The 21012-nt window shown below is 35.7% G+C and overlaps 1 protein-coding gene and 1 pseudogene across 2 annotated transcripts in view; both read left to right on the top strand.

Annotated features, from left to right (window-relative positions):
* Positions 1–2328: 2328 nt before the first annotated feature.
* IKZF3 (IKAROS family zinc finger 3) overlaps positions 2329–21012 on the top strand; it is a gene marked incomplete at its 5' end in the record, with an annotated part of 92035 nt that continues 73351 nt past the window's right edge. Inside the window, 3 exon segments of the mRNA XM_082704930.1 lie at positions 2329–2347; positions 2350–2507; positions 2509–2656. Of these exon segments, the coding sequence (XP_082561056.1) occupies positions 2329–2347; positions 2350–2507; positions 2509–2656 (325 nt within the window).
* LOC309852248 (ATP synthase subunit ATP5MJ, mitochondrial pseudogene) lies at positions 12567–13318 on the top strand (annotated as a pseudogene). Its single transcript has one exon. The product of its transcript is annotated as an ATP synthase subunit ATP5MJ, mitochondrial pseudogene (transcript).

Genomic DNA, 21012 nt, shown 5'->3' with positions numbered 1-21012 from the left:
AGTAGTTTGTTGAAAGTACCCCTCCATTCTTTTAAAATAAACTTCTAGTTTTAGAACAGTTGGGTGGCTCAGTCCTTAAGCATCTGCTTTGGGCTCAGGTCATGATCTCAGGGTTCTGGGAGGGAGCCCCGCATCCGGCTCCCTGCTCAGTGGGAAGCCTGCTTCTCCATCTCCCATTCCCTCTGCTTGTGTTCCCTCTCTTGCTGTGTCTCTCTCTGTCAAATGAATGAATAAAGTCTTAAAAAAAAAGTTTTAGATCTACAGAAAAATTGTGAATGTAGTACAGAGTTCTTGTGTACTCCCACCTAGTTTTCCCTACTAATGACATCTTGCCATTAGTATTGTACATTTCTCACAATTAATGGACTAGCATCAATACATGGCTGTTAAATAAGGCATCTACTTTATTTAGATTTCTTAGCTTTTACTTAAATGTCCTTTTTCTGCTCCAGAATCCCACCCAGACTCCCACACTACATTAAGTCATCATGTTTCCTTAGGTTCTTCTTGGCTGTGACAGTTTCTCAGACATTTCTTGTTTTTGACAACCTTGAGAGTTAATGACCATTTTGATGCCATTACCTGACCTTAACTAGTTAGGTACTTTGCAGAATGCCTCTCTATGGGAATTTGTCTGACATTTTCTCATTATTTTACTTAGGGCATAGATTTTTGGGTAGATAACTATAGAGATAAGTGCCATTCCCATAAAATTGTATTAAACGTACATACTATCAATGTATTTTATCACTGTTGACGTTACCTTGATCACCTGGCTAAGGTAGTGTTTGTCAGATTTCTCTTCTTCAAAATTACTCTTTTCCCTCCCTTACGCACCATACTGTTTGGAAGGAAGTCACTATCGAAAGCCCACACTAAGGAGTGAGTATTATGCTCCACCTCCTTGAGGGTGGAGTAGCTACATAAATTATTTCATCCACCTACTTTTTATTTATTCCCCTAAGTACCATTCTCTGGAGTCTGAAATACTTCATTTTGAACTAATTATTTACAGAGCAGTAACACGTTCCACTGCTAAGTATAATAACAGTTTTACATCCTTTTAATAACCAAATAACTATTCATCCTTAAACCATCCCTGTGAAATTTTACAGTTCCTCTTCTGCTACTTTTGATGTGCTATTTTTGCTTTTAGAAACTAACAAACAACAAATTTCCCCTTTCAATACTATAATTAGACCTGGTGTTTAGAGTATTTCTCCAAAATTGATATTATCCCACAGAACTCTAAACCATACAATCTACAGAGATACCTCCATGGTGTCATGATCTTAAAACAAAGACAATGCAAGCTGTTTACTCAGGAAAAAAAAAATCACCCACCACACATAAATGTGTATGTATATTGATACACACACATGTATGTTGACCTTCTATACCAACGCATATTTAAAATAAACTAAAATTCATAAATTACAATATGGATACTTTAGTTTGTAAGTGTGGGTTTCTTCTGATATGGTCTGCTGATGCACAACCCCCCAACCTTAAGTCTGAAGTAGATTTGTATGCAGTAACAATGTAATTTTCTAACAAGGGTGGAAGTGACCTTTTTGAGAATCATTCACATGTTGTCCAATTCAACACAATGGATATCTTTATAAGGATTCACTGGAACAATGTCCCTTAGACTTCAATGTGAAGAAAAGTTCTGCTTTTGAAAAATTGTCATCCAGTCACTTCCCCTTTCCTTTTCCTATAGTCAAATTTGTGCTTTACCTCTATAAAGCAAGAAGGATACTAGGAAAAGATGTTGACTGGTATGTTTCTGTGCAGTAACATCCTTTAATTAATTTTACTATCTTATCACACCCTCCCCTTAGCTCTATTTTCTTTACTTACTTTTCTGATACATTGTATGTATGTATATGTATATGTTTTTTGTAAGCTGTCTCAGATCCTACTTGGAAGAAAGCAGAGTAGTAGAAAATAAACACATAGAGTACAGAGTAAGTGAAAACAAAAGTGAGAGAATTTTTGCTTCCTTAAATGAAAAAGTTGATAAAAGGGTCCAAATCCCTTTGAACTGTCTTAGAGTTTTCTGAAAACTTGGACCAAGAATTATCACGTGAAAAGAAAAACAGGAAGAAAAACATAAGACTTCAAACGGAGTGAGTTCTCTTTGACGATATTCATTGCTATCATCCCCGAATCTAGACCAATAGTTCCAGATCTTGTTAAATTTAAGACAAACCTCTTGGAACTTAAACGTTGAACTTAAGAAAACAATCCAGATCGTCCCTCCCCCCACATATTACCCTCCCATCCATTATCCTTCTTAAATAGATACTTTGGGACAATTTACTGATGCGCCATTTCCATCCTATCTGGTTCTCAGGTTTGACATTCAAAAGGGGGCTGGAGGTGCGGAACCTCGGGCTCTCCTTGGCGGGCGTACTTTAAAGCCGCCGCCAGCCAGCGCCGCTGTAACCCCGCGCACCGGCCAGTCGCCGGCTCCTGCCCCTTTCAATCTGCGCCGACGCGGCTGCCGGATCCCGGGGACTCCCCACGCCGGGAATCTCCCGCCAGCTGCGCGCTGCGTCCCGGCGACGGCAGGAGCACGTGGAGCGGCCGGGGAGCCAGAGCGCAACTCCAATCCAATCCAGCCCAGCCCAGCCCCGCGGCGAGATGGAAGGTGAGCCTCCAGCCCGCTTCTTTTCTAAGGGGTCTTTGAAAAGTTCGACCGGTGCACGCAGCAGAGAGAGTTCCTTCTGAATCTCGGTTTTGCTTCTATTTATTTCTTTTGTCAAAAGTAAATATGAGGTATTTCAGAAGGCAAAGCGTGTCGGTTCTCATACATCTCTCATACTGCCCCCCCCAAGCCCCCACCTAACTTTGGAAAGTGATAACTTCTCCTCAGTTTTATGTCTTAAGGGTTGTCAGACATGAGGGGTCAACTCAAAGTCTGCAGAGGAAGAGTACTTGTGGGGCGTCCCTGAAATGGCAGCAAACTAGGTTGGAATCCCTGATCTTTTTGGATGCTTTTTTCCTCCATGGCTTAGTGTCCATTGGAATTATGCTAATCTGAGTGACTTCTTTAGAATGAAACGTGACAGTTTTTTTCTTCTAAGAGTAAATGTTATCATATGGGAAAGGTAAATTTTTATGTGGTTGGCACTGGTGGTTCCCTTGGAACTCTATCTTCTAATGATCTTTCTTTACCCAAAGCAAAAATCAAGCTCCATTTAAAAATTTCATTTGAATTAATTTTGAAAGTCGTGAAACTCCTCGTTTCTCAAAAATTTTACAGTATATACTTACTTGGGTAACTAAAAATTCACACTACTATTGTAAACTTCTCAGTGGTCTGTTCAACAAATGTTTGTAAAACCTTGAAAATGGCAGATGCATTTCAAGTTGGGGAAGGTGATGATATTTCGAAGATCAGAATTTGTGAGAAACATATTCATTGTCTTAATAAATGAGATACTGACATCTAATAAAAACGTTAATTTGATAAATCTTATGAATAACATGGATTTTTTCATAATAATCGAAGGATTTTCTGTTGTCAATTAACCTTGATCTTTGGCAACTCTAAATCTAGAATATATGAAGTTATTTAAATTTGATTAAATATTTTGGGATACAAGGTATAGGAGGTAGAGGTTCTCCCCCCCCCAAACATAATATCATTGAATGCAATATTATGATCCTGAAGTATTTACATGGGTATGCTTACAATTTTTCTAACTGCTGTGGCCCATATAATTTTTTTTTTCTTATAGAATGCCAAACAAGTCAATGTGTTTAGTATGGATATGGAAACTTTTAAATGGCCATTATGAATAATGCTTCAGGTGTTTTCTCTTATGAAAAACTATGGTATTAAATTTTAAATTATTGAGGGTGCTCTAAAATTTGACATTGTGAATATTTAAAAATGGTTTATGAAGTGTAATTGTTAACATGTAAAGGTCTGGTTGTCCAAGAACAGGAAAAAATTAGGTCACTATACATTACGAAAAAATAATTTAAAAAACTCTCATGCTTTCATTATTATAGATGAGTTGCTAAATTTGTTTTTGTGAAGTTATAAATTAATATTCAACACCATTTTTTCTTAGTCCTTTCGCTTCTCCAAACTAACATACAGAATAGTGTAAATCTGTGGGAAGGAGAATATTTCCTAGTAAATGTTAATACTCCTGAATTCATTTAATGTGAAATAAATAAATTACTAGCTTAATAGCATAATTTGGGATAGTAATGGCCCTAACAAACTTTTAGATAAGCCTGAATAAAGACTGTCTGAATTAGAAAGGAATGAACCCTTGTATAGAATTTGAGTTAGAATGTACAAACTATAAAGGGGGAAAGGTGGGATATAGGATATAGGCAGTGATCAGTTGTATGTCTGGATATCTAGATTAAATTCATAGGTCCATAGAGATGGATAGTATATAGTGTGCTTAATGTAAAAACTTCAACACTTACATCAAAAAATAAAATTTAAAAATGATTAACGATGTGAATTTGGCTTTTCTATCATCAGGTCCTTGAAGATGGAGTAGTCAATGTAGTAAAATATCTAGTTTATTATAGCTAACAGATTGACTAATCTGGCACATGTGCTTGATATTTAAAATATTTTTTATTATCCTGACATTTTGGACTCAAAATACAGAGATTTGAACTATAGTGTATACCTCTCATTTTTTTTAAAGACTTTATTTATTTGACAGATAGAGATCACAATTAGGCAGAGAGGCAGGCAGAGAGAGAGAGAGGAGGAAACAGGCTTCCCGATGCTGGGCTCTATCCCAGGACCCTGGGATCATGACCTGAGCCAAAGGCAGAGGCTTTAACCTACTGAGCCACCCAGGTGCCCCTATACCTCTCATTTCTTGGCAGTATAAGAAAGTAGAATACTTTATGGAATACCTTTATTTTCTGCCTAATTTGGTGATCAAATTAACATGCTACAGTTTATTGTGAAATGTAAAGCTGTTTAGTTATTCATACTCTCAGCATATAAAATTTTTTAAATTCATTCTTTAGCAAACATTTATTGAGACATTCTATCTATGAAGATGTCAGATGACATAAGCTTTTGAAATTGAAATTTTGTCAATTTCAATTTCAAAATGAAAAGTTAGTACATCGAATAAATAACTCAGGAACTGTAACTCCTTTCTTTTCTCACAATCTGTGATCTGAGATATTTTCTATCCAAAGACTCTTGATGTTGCTAAATTTTGTTATTTGTGTTGTAATAGCAGTAGTTCTTCTATCTGTTATGGTTGAGAAATGAGGTTGTTCACAAATATAAATTTCATAGGTATTGACATGTTTCTTATTTAATATAAAACTTTTCTATTTTGGATAGAGATCTTTCTAAGTGTATTTATTACACAATTCCCTGTCTTATAAACAAAGTACACAAGAGATAACTTTATCTTGGTGACCTGGGTTACTATTCTGACCATCAGGTGGTATATTATTATTCTATAATATAAACTCGCGGGTGTTTTGAACTGTAGAGTTGAATGCCCCCCACACTAAATATTCCAGGGTTATTGAACAAATTTTGTCTTCTTCTTGATGTCAGCTTCTGCTTCTTTCCACATGGCTTTTGTAGAAGCAATTTTTCATTTCTAATTCCCTTTCTATGCTCTGGATGGTTGCGTTTACAGAGATACAGCCTCCAAATGGTGGAGTTTACTGAGCCCTCCATTATGAGCATATGAAGGATGAAATGGTAAAGTTCAAAAGAACAAAAGCTACAGAAAGGCCACAGGATCCTGATAGAACATAATTTTAGAAGATTCTTGTTCGTGGGACGCCTGGGTGGCTCAGTTGGATAAGCCACTGCCTTCAGCTCAGGTCATGATCCCAAGATCCTTGGATCAAGTCCCGAATCGGGCTCCTTACTCGTCAGGGAGCCTGCTTCTCTCACTGCCTCTGCCTGCCTCTCTGCCTGCTTGTGTGTACTCTCTCTCTCTATCTCTGGCAAATGAATAAAATCTTTTTTTTTTTTTAAAGATTTTATTTATTTATTTGACAGACAGAGATCACAAGTAGGCAGAGAGGCAGGCAGAGAGAGAGAGGGGAGGAAGCAGGCTCCCTGCCAAGCAGAGAGCCCGATACGGGGCTCGATCCCAGGACCCTGGGATCATGACCTGAGCCGAAGGCAGAGGCTTTAACCCACTGAGCCACCCAGGCGCCCCAAATAAAATCTTTAAAAAAAAAAAAAAGATTCCTGTTCATGCTTTCTATGATCCAACATGGGATTTCACAGTTTCTTCACTGAAGTCTTCAACCCATTCTGTACATGATTATGCTTACTTGTCCTTCAAGATTCTGCTCAGGCATCACACCCTGAAGGCTCTGCAGATGCCCTCCTTCTGATGACCTTCTCTGGTGCCTTCTGGTGGTCACCCTACTGGTCCCTCACCTTCTTCCACCTAAGCTAAGAGCCTTTCCTTTCTGTGCCTATTTTTGCCAATTGTATTGAAATTATTTATTGATTTAAATATTTATTCTCCCTGGTCTTTCCTTCTAGAAGGCAGAGAATATGTCTTATTTTTGTGTACTTAGTTCCTGGAATAGTTCTTGGTTCATAAAAGAACCTCAGAGTTTGGTGCATTCAATTAAGAAAATAGTGCTGAGGGGCGCCTGGGTGGTTCAGTGGGTTAAAGCCTTTGCCTTCGGCTCAGGTCATGATCCCAGGGTCCTGGGATCGAGCCCCACATCAGGCTCTCTGCTCAGCAGGGAGCCTGCCTTCCCCTCTCTCTGCCTGCCTCTCTGCCTACTTGTGATCTCTCTCTCTCTGTCAAATAAATAAATAAAACCTTTAAAAGAAAAAAAAATAGTGCTGAAAAGCAACTTCTGTTATGTTTATTATGATGCCTTTTATTTGATTAATTTTTATGAGTAGTAGTTTATTGATGATAGCAATTTTTTGATAGAACTCAGAAAAATTTAAAGTACTTAATTAAACAGTATAATAGAAAAGAATGCCAAGAAAACAAAAATGTTATTGGTTTTATTGGCTAAACTATTCCTAAAATCAAATGTATTCTATTAACTTTATATTGACAGATTTCTGGATCACGTATTAGTCCATTAAAATATGGATCAAATATGAATAGAAATTTGCTTTCTCAGTCAGTAAGATATAGATGATACCATAAAATTAGCATACAACTTTCCAGTAATGCCTTTTTATACATTATTATAAACTTGTCAGCGTATTAACTGTATATATTCACTTATTTAGGACTAAAAGATGATTCATACATCTTTTATTAGACATCCAGTGTTAATTGGCGCCTGACTCAAGCTGTAGTTCTAGATCATGTATGAGAGGAACTGAGAGATTAATACAGAAACCTGCCTGTAGTAGGTGCTCAATAAAAGGATTTTTTTGTATTAAGAATTCATTAATTATTTTGAAAAGAGATCCTAAACATCACAAGGACATAGAGATCACTCTGCTATCTAGCTTTTTAAAAATACAAATTTTTACTAACTGGTATATTTATTATTTTTTTAAAGATTTTATTTATTTATTTGACAGACAGAGATCACAAGTAAGCAGAGAGGCAGGCAGAGAGAGAGGAGGAAGCAGGGTCCATGCTGAGCAGAGAGCCTGATGCGGGGCTCGATCCCAGGACCCTGGGATCATGACCTGAGCTGAAGGCAGCGACTTAACCCACTGAGCCACCCAGGCACCCCTAACTGGTATATTTATAAAAATTTAAAACCATAAGGATGACTCTAAGGTCTTTTGAATCTCTAAAAAAAAATGAAATAATTAAACAATAATTAGATTTCTATTATATGTAGATTATTTTAAATATGACCAATGTATACTTTTTAGTTATTATTACTACATAATTATCAAAACACTTTAATTCCCACGATTTTGAATGAGATAATTTTTCAGCGTTAATGAAAATCTACTTTCTGCATCCAAAATTAAAATTCTTAGAGTCCAAAGTAGTGTAGAGTAAATCAAAATGATATAGAGTTGATACTGGATTATAGTGGATATGTGTATATGTGTTCCTCTTAGAAGAGATTAAAAAAGTAGGTGTTTAATAATAGATCTGAAATAGAATAAAATGTGTTTATGAAACAGTACTCTTTACTCACTGTCAAAAATTCAAAATCAGTTTATCTCCCAACTTTTTATATCACAAATTGTGGTTATTAATATATGTTCTTAGAGCTGAAATTTTTGGCACATCAGATTATTTGTGGGTTTATACAGAAACTTTTTTTTTTTTTAGATTTTATTTATTTATTTGACAGAGATCACAAATAGGCAGAGAGGCAGGCAGAGAGAGAGGAGGAGGCAGGCTCCCTGCTGAGCAGAGAGCCCGACGCAGGGCTTGATCCCAGGACGCTGAGATCATGACCTGAGCCGAAGGCAGAGGCTTTAACCCACTGAGCCACCCAGGCGCCCCTATACAGAAACTTTTAAAAAATAAGCAAAACTGAATTATTTCCATAGCATCACTGATGAAACAATATAAAGCTATATTTTCTACTTGTAACTCTTAATTATCTGAAGATTATTTAACTAGATTTCTTGCTTATTTTGGTAATTAATATAACTGTAGATCCTTCTAGACTGTCAGGTTCCAAAGTGTAAGTATCTTTTTATCATCAGCCCATTCCTTAGCACATAGTAGAACTATGGTCATATTAAATGAATAAATTAATGAATCAATTGCCTGTGTGTTTGGTCTTTTGATTATTTGTTCAGCTTTTAGGGTAAAGAAAATAAGGAGAAGAGTGACATTGAAACTAATTTTGCTGGCTAATTTGTCAGTGGAGCTGTTAAAGGTTTGATAGAAGAGTTTAGAATGTTGGCTAAATCCAACAATATGAATACTACCATCTTTTTCTAATCCAATATTGGCTCTACTTTGGGCAGAATAATAGAGTGTCTTCTAACTTTTGGATTAAAAAAAATTTTTTTTGCTACATTCTTTATTTCAGTGAAGCACTGTACTTTCCACAATAAACTATTTCTTTATAACAAATGTTGTGATTCTTAAAATTGACAACATATTTCTCTTAATTTGAGTTTTCTATTGCAGCACTATCAGCTCACTTGCAAAGTGATACCTATTTGAAAGACTTTTACCTTATCTGAATATTTGGCACATCAAAATAGTTTCCTAAAATAGTCGTCATACAGAGTCAGTGGATATGAAAAAAAGATCATGCTCGTAAACCTGTAAATAGTTTATAGATGTGGAGTTACATCACAGCTATATATAATAGCTCTGGTCTGAAAACTGAAAGTTACTAATTTTTATGCCTAACAATTAATCATTTTTGTTATCATCTGCCTTTATCTCTGTAATTAGGAAATCACTCACTAATAGCCATTAATAGTTGATTTTATGCTTGCATACTATGTAGACAGTACCACAGATGTGCATCAGAAGCTAACTTGATTTAAATTTTATTTGACTTTCTTGAGTATCATTTACCAAATGCATTGAAGATTATCAATGTATAAATTTATACTCTGACCTCAAAATGAAACTTTTTTTTTACCAATTCTTTGAAACTCTTTGAAATATTAACATTTTATAAATGTGACGAGTAAGATTGTGTTTCGGCACCTGTATTTTTTTTCCTGTCCATAATTGCGCATGTAAAATTATATAAGAACATCATTAACTCTCCTATTCCCTCTATTTAACTAAGTGCCCATAAAGGCTCAGACTAATGTGCTTGGAACATGCTTTTACCAGTGTAGTAACCAACTGCTCAATAATAAGAATGTGAGCATGGTAACCATGATTCTATATTATAAATTTTTTAAATACTTATTGTAAGGTTGGTTATTTCTTGCTGATTTTTATGTTCATAATTTAAGAGTGTAAAGATTAGATATTTTTAGTGACTCAACTCTGAAAGAAAGGTTATTTTTCCATCCTCTTTCAAATTTCAGGGAATAGTTTAAAAACTATTCTGAAATAATAAGATGAAACACTTGCAAGTGGTAACAGTTTTTATATATAAGCATCTTCATTTCTTTTTATATTGACAAATTAAAAAAACACAGTAATAATGTATTTATTTGAAGCTGATATAAAGCTGCAAGTTTCATCTGTATCTATAGATTTTTGGGTTTTGTTTATTAAAACAGCTTATTGTTCTGATTGTTTCACCTTTCAGTAATTATTATATATTTGAATTTAGTGTATTGTATACTACTAAGATACTACTTTATCTGTTTTATGTATGGTAATCTATGTGAGATTTCATTTGAAAAATGAAGTGCTTCTTCAAGAAAAGTTTAAAAACTACCGGGCTAGAAACAGATCCTTTTTAACTAAGTAGTTTCTGGAAGCCACTGTTGTCTAAGATTCAGCAAGTTCTGTAGAAATTATGAGTATTAGAAATTAAACCCCTTCCCTTTGGCTCTACAACTTCCTTTGTTAAGACTAAGTTTCCTAACTTCATTTTGGTACTGTAAATACTATGCTGTATCATTCAGTCCTTGAGAAATAGCTGGCCCATTGGCCTACAAGAAATAGTTGTCTAAAGCAATTGTATGTCAGCAGATTCAAGGGAACCAGGTGAGAGAGATTATTTATAACTGGTGTAAGCCACTGATACTCTTCCTCTCTTGGTTTGAGAATCATTTCAGCAGGACAAAAGACTTCATGGACCATCCTGACCAACACACTTCTGCTTGCCACCATAAAAACAAAATTCCTCAGAATTAATGGGTAAAAGAATTAGGATATGTCACCATTTTAACATACAGGTAATCTAACTTAGGGATGGAGACATACTCTGTATAATGGAACAATAATGACTTAAAAAAATTTATAGTAAAAATTAGTGTAATGCTTATAGATCTTGTGGCAAGTACTCTATACAATGACACTGATATTATATGATGACTCCTTGAGGTATGCCATGGTCCATTCAACAAGAATTGAATGAGACCGGGAGGGAGACAAACTATAAGAGACTCTTAATCTCACAAAACAAACTGAGGATTGCTGGGGGAGGGAGGTAGGGAGTGGATGGTTGGGTTATGGACATTGGGGAATGTATGTGCTATGGTGAGTGCTGTGAAGTGTGTAAACCTGGCGATTCACAGACCTGTACCCCTGGGGCTAATAATACATTATATGTTAATAAAAAATAAAAAATTATATTAAAAAAAGAATTGAATGAGACACACAAAAAATGACAAAAATTTATTTTTAATCAACAGAACACGCTTTTATACAAAAATCTTTTGTGGGACAGATGCAAGGGTGATGTTCCAGTTGAGATGAAGGAGAGAGAAACAACTACTGTTAGCCCTTTTCTTCTCCTGAAACAGAGTGGCACCTGTGGGAGCCCTCTGCCGTGGAGTTCCATATTCGTGGAGTTCCATAGAACCCATTTTGAAAACTATGGATTCAGACTCTTACATGGTTTTTTTTTTTTCCACTGGTAACCCTGTATCTAGACTTACTTCCTTCAATCCATTTTGAGGATTGCTGCCAAAATGATCATCCTAAAATATCAAGTTACTCCCCTACTGAAAAACCATTTTAAGGATTTCTTAGTAGAGCATTTAAGAAAATCCACAATGTAGCTTCAATATACCTTGCCAGTGGTGTCCTCTGTCTCTACTGTTGGTGGGCTGGTTAGTGGTCTCTGAACATGCATTACTTTTCCTACCCTCTCATTTTTTTAATGCTGTTCAAATCCAGCAAGTCCAAAAATGATTTCATCTCTTCAACCCAAACTAACTTCTCCTGACTTCCCATCACTGTTAATAGCATCACAATCCCATTGAAATCTTTGTTCATTCATTATGTTCTATTGCAAATGCCATCCCTTTTAGGAAGCCATCCTTCATTCCAGGTTGGAGTTTTTCCCTTTTTCTGAAACTCAGTAGCTTTTTATGTCTAATGACTGTCAGAATCTAACTCCATTTTATGGATAAACAGTATTTTTGCATCGTTTCAATACAGTCTAAATTGTCTAAGAATGAAATTACTATATAAACGAAGGGAAGATGATTCTTTATTATGTTCAGAGCCAAGGCTCTTTTGCCATTATTGATAGAACCTGTATCCTTCTGTATTTTTAGGTCTTGCATTCATGTTGATTCTACAAATATATATGACTACTTTATTATCTGTTCTAAAATAATTGTGCTGGTATACTTACCTATTGAAATACAGATTACTTTATTATCATTTTTCACCTTTGCTTGACAAATGTGGCTTTATTAAAAGCTTAAAGGAGTGCCTGGGTGGCACAGTTGGTTGAACCTCCAACTCTTGGCTTTGGCTCAGGTCATGGTCTCAGCCAAGGATCAAGCCTCCTGTCACACTTCACACTCAGGGTAGAGTCTGCTTGGGATTCTCTTTCCCTCTTCTTCTGCCTCTCCCACTCATGCTTTCTCTCTCTCTTAAATAAATAAATAAACAAATAAACAAATAATTATTTTAAAAAAGGAAAAATCTTACATGTATGGATGGGTTGTATTTAATTCGTGATGATAAAAGAGGTATTATAAAATATTTTCCTAAAAGGAGGACACTTCTTTCCAGATCATTGGCTGTGTGGGCAAAGGTGGCCTGAACTAGGGGTTCTGTGTTGAGATGCTTCAAAGCCTTGTTAAAAATATTTGGGTCCCATTGAAGTCCTACTATACCCAAGTTTGCCAGATTTGGGTAGGAATGGGGTTGATGGGCTTCATCATTTATGAAATCAGGAGTGCTGATAAAAGAAGTAAAGCCTTAAAAGCTTTGAATCCTGCACCTGTTCATGGTCACCATTAACCAGCTTTACTTGGAGTACACATCAGATGGCACATTAGTCTGGCTATAAATCTCAGAAGCTCTGTTAGATGGGAACATGGAGTATTGCTATACACTTGTAGATGTGTTGTTTCCTTTGTGGTACAAATAAATATAACCATGAGGTGAAAAAAAATAAACTAAAAAAAAAAGGGGGGGATACTTGGCCTTGGTAAGGTTGAAAACCGCTCTGAGTTTACTATACTACAAGAGAATAGCCACAGCCTAAATAAGATAATGCATATGAAAATCACCTCGCATAGTACTAGACATAAAGCTGAGGCCCAGCAAATGTTTATTTCAGTTCATAAGTCATTTAAAAGATCCTTTAGACCCTTGCTAATAGAAATAGAGTCTGTGGACCAGCAGCATTAGCAACATCTGGCAGTTGTTACAAATGCAGAATTTTAGGCCAGACATGATGAATTCGAATCTTCATTTTAACAAGTTTTTTGGGGAATTCTTGTGCATGTTGAAGCCTTATAAACATTGCCCACAGTTTGAAAAGTATCAGTGCAGCCTATCATCAGTCTCATAGTAAATGTTGGATTAGTAGTGGTAGATCATTTTTATATATGTATTTAGCATATATTTTTTATTTAAATGCTGATTTTAAAAGATAGTTGAGTAACAAAAAGCTTTATAACATTTGTTTTTTATTTGTTTTGTAATACAATATTTATAACACAACCTAACCCAAAATCCAGAAATCTTCATTCATTATTCATTTAAAAAATATTTATTGAATGCCTATTATATGCCATGTATACAAAATATTGGCAATACAATGGTAAGCAAGATAGGCAGTGCTTTTGCTGCCGTTGAATTTATAGTTGGGTAAAAAAGACAGACACCTCCTCCCAATAAGTAAGTAACAAATGAAATAATTAAAATTATGTAAGTGCTATGAAGGAAATAGAAAGAGTGCTAACATGGAGATTAATGGTCAGGGACATGGTTGGTGAACCTCTCCTCTAAATAAGAGGTTTGGTTAGAGATAGAAATTTGGTCATCTGCAGCACATAGGTGATATTTAATGCCATGAGAGTAGATGGGATCACCTAAAGAGAGAATGTTTCATAAGAAGGGGGCACCTGGGTGGCTCAGTGGGTTAAAGCCTCTGCCTTTGGCTCAGGTCATGGTCCCAGGGTCCTGGCATTGAGTCTCGCATCGGGCTCTCTGCTCAGTGGGGAGCCTGCTTCCTCCTCTTCCTCTCTCTCTCTGCCTGCCTCTCTGCAAGCTTGTGATCTCTGTCTGTCAAATAAATAAATAAAATCTTAAAAAAAAAAAAAAAGAAGGGGGCTCAGGATTGGGCTCTGAGAAACATTTAATTTAGGTGGTCAGGTAGAAAAGAAAGAGCCAGCAAAAGAGAAAAAGAAAGACAGGAGGAAAACCAGCCGAGTGTAGTGTAATGGAATCAAGAGATAGGAGTGTTTCCTGAAGGAGTAGGTGGTCAGCTATGTTGAATGTTGCTGAAAAATCAAGTAATATAAGGAGGAAAAAGTACAAATTGGTTTTAGCAACATAAAACTTGCTAGTGATCTTAACAAAAGTGGTTTCTGTGGAGTGGTGGGGGTGGATACCAAATTTAAAGTGGTTAAAGGATGGGAATAGAGGAAGTAGAAATGTAGACCATTTCCCCCAAAAGTTTAGCTAGGAAAGAAGCAGAGAAGTAAGCGGAGCTGTTGCTGGAGAGAAATGTGGATCAAGAGATTTTGTTTTTGTTTTCCAAAGATGAATGAGAGTTAAACTATCTGTAGCCTAAGTTTATTACACACACACACACACACACACACACACACACACACACACCAGCACAAATCTTGAAATCTCAATTCTCAGGGAGGGTTGATTGCAGTATTAGCTGTCACTGAATATATCTTCATATCTACTTGAACACATGCCATGTAAATATATTTCCTCACTGTGAGAATTTTTAAGATGTATGCTGTGCATTTAGTAAATGGTTGGTATAATCTGTACTCTTCTACAAAGAAGCATGAGAAAACCTTGAAATTTACTTTTTTCGGAAGTGGGAAGATAGTGCTATAATGGCAATTCTAAGGTCTGCGATTTTAGATATTTGAATATGTTTGAGTGTTCAACAGATTTATAAAAAATTAAGCAATAATTTATGCAATGAAGTACACATCTTACATTATATAGCTTAATTAATTTTTACCTATATACACACTTTTCTTTGGTTATGGAACATTTGCATCAGCCCAGAAAGTTCCATTATGCTCATTTATAACTTGCATGCCCCCTTAGCCATAAGTTAAATGTTATTCAGACTTCTACCATCATAGATCAGTTTTCCTGTTCTTGAGTTCCATATAAGTAGAATCATACAGTATGTGTTTTTTTGGTGTCTGGCTTCTTCTGCTCAACATACTTTTGAGATCTACCCACATTGTTATATTTGTTGGTAGTTAATTTTCTTTTATCATTAAAAGGTATGAATATACCACAATTTGTATATTTATTCTACTCTTGATGGACATTTGATTGTTTCCAGTGTTTATCTGTATTATGAACCTTCATATGCATGTCTTTTGATGGACATACACATTCATTTCTCTTGGATATAGATTTAGGGCTAGCATTTCTGGGTCATAGGTTAGGTATATATATAGCTTTGATACATACTGCCAGATAGTTTCTAAAGTGGTTGGACCAGTTTACCCTCCCACTAGCAATATTGGAGAGTTCCAGTTGTTCCACATCTTGCTAACACTTGTTACTGTCAGTTGATCTTTTAAAATTTTAGCCATTCTGGTGTGTGTGTGTAGTGGTATTTCATTGTGGTTTTAATTCACATTTTCCTGATAAATAATGATATTTAATACCTCTTCATATGTTTATTGGCCATTTGGATATCCTCTTTCCTAAAGTTCTGTTAAGTCTTCTGTACAATTTTTTAAGTTGGGTTGTTTGTATTTTTTCTTACTGATTTTATAGACATTTAAAAAATATTTTAGAAATATGTACTTTGGGGGCACCTGGGTGGCTCAATGGGTTGGACCTCTCCCTTTGGCTTGGGTCATGATCTCAGGGCCCTGGGATCAAGCCCCACGTTGGGTTCCTTGCTCAGCAGGGAGCCTGCTTCTCCCTCTCTCTCTGCCTGCCTCTCTGCCTACTTGTGATCTCTCTCTCTGTGTCAAGTAAATAAATAAAATCTTTTTAAAAACAACCACCACCACAACAACAATAAAAGCAAAAAGCAAAAAAAAAAAAAAAAAAAAAAAGAAAGAAAAGAAATATGTACTTTGTCAGATGTGTATTGCAAATTTTTTCTCCCGGCCTATTACTTGCTTGTTTTCTTAATCTACTTGATAAGTTGAATTCTTAACTGTAATTAAGACAAATATATCAATTTTTTTTCTTTTGGAATTGAGTGCCTCTTACATCCTGTTTAAGAAATTTTTACCTACTCAAAGACCATAAAAATATTCTTCTCTAGAAATTTGATTGTGTTAACTTTCACATTTAGCTTTTTTACCCACATCAAAATAATGATTTTTTTTAAAAAAGATTTTATTTATTTACTTGTCAGAGAGAGAGAGAGAGAGACAGGCAGGCGAAGGGAGAAACAGGCTCCTGCTGATCAAGGAGCCAATGCAGAACTTAATCCCAGGACCCTGGGATTGTGACTTGAGCTGCAGGCAGACGCTTAACTGATTGAACCACCCAGGCATCCAAAAGAATGATTGTTTTTGACTCCAGTTATTTTATAACAGAAACTATATATTTTGTGGTTATAAGATAAAAATCTTACTTGGAATATGTTGGATTCAATCATTTTAGCACTTCTCTTTTTAAGAAGCAATGACATGAAATGCCCATTCTTCCTTTTCTCTCTACATGTTTGTTTGATGGCACATGATATCTATGGTAAAATAAAAGCATATTTATTTTTCTACAATTTTAGAGTAATTGACCTTTTAAAGAAAATAACACTAGATGTTGCATTGCTTATTTTAGCCCTGTGCCCAACAGTCTTTAATTTCCTCATTAGACATTTAATCTAGGGAGAAAATGGGATATTTTATTTAAAAAGAATAAGGTAGGAAAAACTGGAATGGTGATGTGGGTTGTATTTGATCTGGTGTCCCTACAGAAGTAACCTTGCTATTTCTTAACTTTTACCTTAGCCCAAGGTAGAAAGGAAAGAAGTATTTTGGGGTTAGAGGAATTACTCTCATTTTATATCTTCCTTTCTCCTCGATCATAGTCAACTGAAGTGTTTGCAATATCTGACCTACTTCTAAAATGTATAATTTATATAGAATACTTTAAAACATTGTTTAAATTACTTGAAACTAAGTATAATTCAAGACATGAATCCTGCTTCTCTTCTTAATGTGTCTCTGACATCATACCTCTAGACAATTATGTGACTTTGTATTTTTTTGTCTTTGTGCCTTAAATTTGGTGTGTATAATCAGGAGAATAATAAATGCCACTGCACCTGTTTATCTTGCAGAAATATTGTGAGATAATATGAAATCTCATTTGCACCACTGGACTATGTGCTGAATGTCCCATTTTTGGAGAGCCAGAAGCAAACAAAACCAAGTTCAGAAGAAAGCTCTCACAACATTGTTAGGAACTGAGTGGTAGCATCTGGATGATAATTTATCCTGTATGTTTCCAGAGAGCTGAACTAGGACCCAAAATGGACATTTCAGGAAATTTGAGTTCAGCTATATTTAAGGAGGAACTTTTTAAAAATCATTTGAGTTTTTCTGAAATGGAAAGGAATAACATTCTGTATTATTGGAAGTGTCTAAGTGGAGACTGTGCAACTCAAATGGGATATTTGAGGAAATTCAGGGGAAGAAGAAGCCAGATAGCTAAGATAACCGCTCTAAAGCTGATATTCTAATTTCATTGTTTATAGAGGTCATTTTTCACTATACATTATAATACTATACTATACATTATACATAATATTATTCTTGTGGTGTTAAGAATCCAGGAATGATTTTAAGTGGTAGTGTTAAGAGAACTGGTGAAAGACCTTTCAGAAATAGTAACTCATACTTCTGTTGCATTGCCACATTTACTGTACTGACTGTTACCGTTGCGATTGAACACATTTTTGTAGTCAGTGATTCAATTTCCAAAGGTTTTAGTAAAAGAGAAAAAGTGAACATTTTATGTAAGAGAGAATATTTTTTTCAAAAGAGGCATGGGGATAGGCAGTCAGTTTACCGTTATGAAGATTAAAAGGAGTGTCAACACTGAGAGACAGCTTTCTGGCAGCTGTCAGGCATCAGTGTCGCTGGCAGCTGGCAAACTCAGTGGAGGAGTTCTCTAAGATTTAACATCTGGCTCTTCTTTATCACCTCCACTTTCTACCAGGAGAACAGACCAGTGAATAGAAATCTGATTTCTGAAAGTAAGAAGAGAATTTTGTTAGCTGGTATTCTTAATTGAATGGTAATTATAATAGTATTAAAATAAAGGCAAGTTTACAACCATTTGAGTTAAAAATAAGATTACAAATTTTGTTGCCAATATAAATATTTGGTTTTGTTCATAGATAATTTATAATAGAGCTAAGCGGTAAAAACTTTCACCCAGGAACTTTGATGAATTCTCAATTAACCGGACTGCTGTCATTTCCAAGTTTAAATTTTATTTGTAATCTACCTCCTTTCATTTAGCAGTACATAAAACGCTAGAATCTCTGAGAAAAATCTCAGTATCTTTTTTTTTTAAAGATTTTATTTTATTTATTTGTCAGAGAGAGAGCGAGCGAGAGCGAGCACAGGCAGACAGAGTGGAAGGCAGAGTCAGAGGGAGAAGCAGGCTCCCTGAGGAGCAAGGAGCCTGATGTGGGACTCGATCCCAGGACGCTGGGATCATGACCTGAGCCGAAGGCAGCCGCTTAACCAACTGAGCCACCCAGGCGTCCCAAAATCTCAGTATCTTAACAAAAAATTCTAACAAGTGAAATTGTTTTCAAAGCCATCTTTGTCAATGAGAAGAGAGTCTGAAGGAATAAAAACAAATTTGAAATTGTCATCTCTCAGTAAACATGGTGAAGGGTGGTTTTCAATACCGGTAGAAAACTGTTTGGGATTGCTAGTAAAACTTTGAAATTCTAGAGTACTTGGAAAGCTTCAGAAGACAGTTCAATACTTTTGCCAGCTATCTCCGTAATAGAATGGTTATACCTTTTATAAGATTTGTTATTTAAGGGGCGCCTGGGTGGCTCAGTGGTTTGGGCTGCTGCCTTTGGCTCGGGTCATGATCTCAGGGTCCTGGGATCGAGCCCCGCATCGGGCTCCCTGCTCCGCAGGAAGCCTGCTTCCCTCTCTCTCTCTCTGCCTGCCTCTCTGCCTACTTGTGATCTCTGTCTTTCAAATAAATAAATAAAATTTAAAAAAAAAAGATTTGTTATTTAAGACATAAGGTGTCAATGGATAACACTGATGATTTAATTAAATTGTATCAGGAGATTAGATATTTAGTTGTGGGAAGGGCAAGAGCGCAAATGATTGGAAAAGAGTGTTTGCTAGGATTTTCTGCTAGATTATAATTCTGGCTTTTATATGAGGTAAGAAGGGCGTCTGGGTGGCTCAGTTGGTTAAACGACTGCCTTCAGCTCAGATCATGATACCGGAGTCCTGGGATCTAGTCCTGTATCAGGCTCCCTGCTCAGCAGGGAGTCTACTTCTCCCTCTAACCCTCAACTCTCTCATTCTCTCTCTTTAAGATAAATAAAATCTTAAAAACAAATAAGATAAGAAAAATAGTTTTATCTAATGATAGCAAAATAACCCTAATGGTAATATGATGCTAAATATTTATTTGTACACATACATATAAGTATATTTTTAAAATATTGTATCTGGGTGTTTGGTATCATATAGTGTTTTATTTTTGCTTCATTTTTGTTTTTTACCCTCCAAAGAGTAATATTAATGTTTCAAAGAGTATGAAAGGTGTTGTCTCAGTGCTTTATATCTTTGATTACTGCATTACTGGAAACCATAACTTTTCCCTGAAATTCCAATTGCAGGAATTTTGGAAATACTGGTAGGAGATGGTCATTGTTGTTTCCTGACATAGTATCTTTAAAATTTTGCTTTATATTTAATTTTTATATGCCTTTTTTTAAAGATTCTATTTATTTATTTGTCAGAGAGAGAGAGAGCACAAGCAGGGGGAGCAGCAGGCAGAGTGAGAGGCAAGCAGAGGGAGAAGCAGGAGCTCCGCTGAGCGGGGACCCTGATGCGGGACTTGATCCCAGGACCCTGAGATCATGACATGAGTCAAAGGCAGACTTAACCGACTGAGCCACCCAGGCATCCATAATTTTTATATGTGGTTTGGTTTAATTTTTCCCGATCCAGAGATTTACTGTTTGTTTTAAAGAAATAGCTTTACAGCGGTATCCCAAGCAATGGCAGGGTATTCTAAAATCTAAAGCAGAATCATTCAGTAGAACTTTCTGTGATGATTGAAATGTTCCTTATCTGTGCTGTCCAATATAGTAACTGCTAGCCACATGTTCTGTTAAGTACTTGAAATGTGGCAGGTGTGACTGAGAAACTAAATTTTTAATTTTAATTAATTTACATTTAAAGTTAAATCACCACACATGGCTACTGTATTGGATGATATAGTGTTAGTATTAATAAAAGATCTAGAGCAGAGCTTCTGTAAAGGACCAGAGACAGTGATTGTTTTAGGCTTTTTGACTCATATAGTCTCTGTCACAACTGTTTGACTGCCATTGGAGTACAGAAGCAGCTATAGACAGTATATAAATGAAGGAGTTTGGCTGTGTTCCAATAAAAACTTTATTTTTGGATACTGAAATTTGAATTTCATAATTTTCAAGTGGCATAAAATAGTATTCTAATTTTTTTATCCATTTAAAAATGTAAAAACCAAAATAAGATAAAATAGAATGAAATAAAAATGTAAAAGCCAGCACAGGAGAGGAGGAAAAAAAGGTAAAAATCCATTCTTATTTCACACGCCATGCAGAAATAGGTGGTAAGTTGTAGTTTGCAGAACCTTGATCTAGAGTGTCCATAAGGATAAATGATAGAGATGCAAAAATTCATGTGTTCATTCAATAAATATTCATGGAGTGTCGATCATGAGTAAACACTCTTCTGGGACCTGAAGATACAGCAAAATAGCAATAAAAAATATAGACAAGGAGTGCGTGGTGACTCAGTTG

Source organism: Mustela nivalis, assembly GCF_964662115.1.
Source record: "Mustela nivalis genome assembly, chromosome: 17".
NCBI lineage: Eukaryota > Metazoa > Chordata > Mammalia > Carnivora > Mustelidae > Mustela > Mustela nivalis.
This window is presented reverse-complemented; position numbering and strand designations above follow the sequence as displayed.